Source organism: Formica exsecta, unplaced genomic scaffold (assembly GCF_003651465.1).
Source record: "Formica exsecta isolate Colony F162 unplaced genomic scaffold, ASM365146v1 scaffold363, whole genome shotgun sequence".
Lineage (NCBI taxonomy): Eukaryota > Metazoa > Arthropoda > Insecta > Hymenoptera > Formicidae > Formica > Formica exsecta.
The window spans coordinates 1,540,932-1,544,604 of record NW_021850877.1 but is presented as its reverse complement, the minus strand read 5'-3'; the positions used below and the strand labels follow the sequence as shown (position 1 = coordinate 1,544,604).

General features: G+C 31.1%; 1 protein-coding gene across 7 annotated transcripts in view; it reads left to right on the top strand.

Moving 5' to 3' along the window:
* Positions 1 to 1,639, top strand: part of LOC115239036 — a 21,214-nt gene extending 19,575 nt beyond the window's left edge. For 5 of the 7 annotated variants that reach the window (XM_029813339.1, XM_029813340.1, XM_029813336.1 and 2 more), the window contains 2 exons: positions 480 to 705; positions 1,348 to 1,639. In XM_029813339.1, the coding sequence (XP_029669199.1) occupies positions 480 to 705; positions 1,348 to 1,490 (369 nt within the window). In that variant the 3' untranslated portion in view covers positions 1,491 to 1,639. The other 2 variants (XM_029813342.1, XM_029813337.1) reach the window with 1 other exon arrangement.
* Positions 1,640 to 3,673: the final 2,034 nt, after the last annotated feature.

The following is a 3,673-nucleotide window of genomic DNA, read 5'->3' as shown; positions in this document are numbered from 1 at the left end:
ATATCTGTGTATATTGTCTGTAATACCAGTAAGTGGTCTTTGATATTATTAGGCAATAAAACGAAAAGGGAGACTGTGAGAAAAATACGATCAAATGTTTCTCGAAAGCTAAGAAAGTAACGAAGTAAAGGGATATTCGTAGCAATTTTATTACGTCAATTATCTCATAATCAATATCGTAAAGAGAATTGATCGTGTCTCGAGAATTCTGTTATATTTGTGACCTTCTTTACACGTCGGAAATACTTCGTGTCGAATTCTTTTCTTGTACAAATTATTTCTCTCTGTATATACACAATATCCTCATATAATCTTTTAGCAGTTCTCATAAAAGCTGACATATATCGAATATATAATTTCCAAGTTTCCTATTTTTTAATGTGTGATTTTTATCGTCGTTCAAATGTCGCGACCCACGTTCTAAAAATTTTTAATCGCACGATATATTTTATTTATGTCTCATATAATATCCCTTGAAGGTTCCAGTGGTGAGATACGTAACTCAACCACCAACTACGACCGCCACCACGTCGTGTCTAAGTTCGCGAAAATGTGTCACCAACAATGAAACAAAAGCTACACCGACACAGAGTCCTACGGCATGTCACAATCCTCTCTTATCGGAGAGAAGTCCCACTGGGAGTCGGCTATCAAGGAAGCACGTTCAATTTCCAGATACATCGACATCGTCAAGTCAGATACAAGGTGAGCGCATATACGTTTTGGAAAGGACTAAAAATAAATATGCAAATCTGGGGCAAAAGAAGAGAAATGTCGCGTCCTCGATATCAGTTTACGTCGCGCTCATACATTTCACCACACGTGCCATTTTCATTCATTTGTGTTAAATATTTCAATATTAATTTTCAGTTGTCATAGTCTGTCGACAGCTCCGTTTGTCACCGAAAATTGCACGTAAAACATATATACACTATTTTGTTTTGACATTTTATAAATCATCAAAAATATGCCACGAATAAAACGTTTTATGTAAAATATCACATTTTTCAAATGACATTGTTACTCACCAAAATATCTAATTATCAGACAAATCAAATTTCATAAGCGTTTTTTTTCTGAGAACTTGTGTTTTAAATAATTCGTAAAATAAAACTCTGATGTGAATAATAAATTATATCTTGTATAAATATGTCAAATATTACACAAATATGTAAAATTATTTACCTTTCCGAATAAAATTTAGCGAAAAAAATGCAGGATACATTGAGAGTGACAATAATAGTTATCTCTTACACATCTTATGTACTCGTGCTTATCGTTGCTATATGGATAATCAAACAGACAAACGAGAAACGGTTTGAAGTATCTATTATGCAAATGTTTCAGAGATACCAGTAACAAAGGTCCAAACGAAGTGTTCGCCGAAAATTGATCATAATAATGCAAAGATTTGGTTGCAACCAAACGATGCTATAACGATCGTGGTTAGCCAGTCCTCACCGTCGAGCGAAGAAGAGCATTATTCATAAACAGTATGAACTCGACACACACGATGCAATTGTTAACAGTCCAAATATATACATATATGTGATTCCTACATACGTTTCCATGGAAGACGTGTATTATCAGTGTGTAAATACATCGATAGTTTTTATTTATTAAAAGAGAAAGCTTACAAGCGTTATTACTTTATTTATTTTTTTCTTATTTTATAATAGCGTTTGTTAGACAAAAATCTCTCACCCACACAACACACATTCACATTTTTAGTTTTTGATCAAATCTGGATCAAAATCACATATATTGCTAAACAAATGGATTTAAAAAAATACAAGATTGAAGATGTGATATAGATACAAAGTTCATTTTTATAACAATAAAGTATTCAATGTAATTATTATCTGAATTTAACACACAAGAAAACGCCATTTGGATGATTTTTTAAAATATTCTGTATCTTCCGGTATAAAATAGTTAAAACAGCATGCTCCCTTGTAACTATAGCGAGTCCTTTTATTCTTTCAGATGTAATTTCAGCAATTTCCCAAATGTCATTAAATATTTGATTTATGCTTTCTGTTTTTGAACGTGATTACTACAACGTAAGTCCAATATACTACATCGTAAGTCCAATATACAAACTCGTTATAATACTATAAATTGGTATATAAACTAGTTATAATTTGTTTATGTACCGTTGACATTCCATTTATGTAATACAATTAATTTTCAATACAAATTATATTACAGGAAAGAAGGCATGTATTTGACATCAAAAGGTGCTTCTTTTGATCGAATGTCAACAGCTCTCGAATACTTTTTATTGAGATATAAAATCAAAATATAAATAATTTAATTTTTTTTACTGTTTCGAGATGAACCATGCAATTCCTCTTCTATCTACTTTAAATTTTTGCCTTTTATTTCAGGTACGTAGAAAATATGAATAAAGCATCGATAAGACTGCACACAATGAATATTAAGAACGGCATGTGTATGTCGATATTATCGACTATGATCACATATAATTTTGTCATTAAAATGTTCAAGTATAGTTTACATGATGACAGTAATTTAACTGCAAAACGGCTTCGTATTTGTAGAAAATAGTTCGCCAAGATGAACAGTAATGATGCTAGACCTCGTGTTAGATATGACTTTATACATGATCACACCGATGATACAAGAGCACCCATACTAGAACTGTTAATATCTACGTAATTATGATACAGATTAAAGTACGCCTCGATTATGATATTCGAGCACGCTGAACAAATAGCAAAAATTATTAGCAGCAATTTCCTGGCAGTGCATATTAATATATTTTTACGTTCACATTTAGAAGAAAATAATGTCTATTCTCATAAAATGTTTATTTTTGCTCATATAAAAAATTATTCTCTCCTAAATTTTACTTGTTTGTGCGCAAAAAGAATGCTTTTTAATGCTAATATTAGTCAAATTCTTGAAATAGGAAAACTGGATTTATGATAAGTAAAACGAATAAACATCTGAGTTTGAATTCTTAATCTCAAGATATGCTTTAAAAACATTTGATATATCAAACACACACATTTTGTTTTAAAATAAATTTAGCAAATGTAGAAGTTATTTAATTACCCACGATGATGTTGCAAAAGCTATCATCAACCAACTAATAATTGAAGGCACGGCCGACAATAACATAGTGTTTTTTCTGCCAATAATATTCACTATAAATGTACAATAAATACAACCCGCCATTGAACCTAGCATAAGTAAAGATGCCACCCAAGATGCTTCCTCCGAAGTCAAACGCACAGGATATGTTTCATCTTTTCCTTCCATCAGTATAGGCAAAGACGGCGATGCCCAACCAAAATATTGGCCAACTGTTAGCATACCCAGATTGCCTGGTAAAATAGTAACTTTCAGATGGGATTGTGTGTGTGTGTGTGTGTATGATATGTATCGGTATCATGTGTGGATGTGTGTGTGCACACAATTTATATCCATATAACTGTTTTTATTATGATATAATAATTTTTAATATTGTATTAGATTGTGCGCAAAAAGAATGCTTTTTAATTGTAATAATTGTATTTTTTTATATGTATATATCTAGGAATATGTATTAATTTATTATTGACATAAATACTTTGGTATTTTAAGCAATTAATAAGATTATTGGACAAAATACATAAACTAAGATTATTTTGCACACACACACATA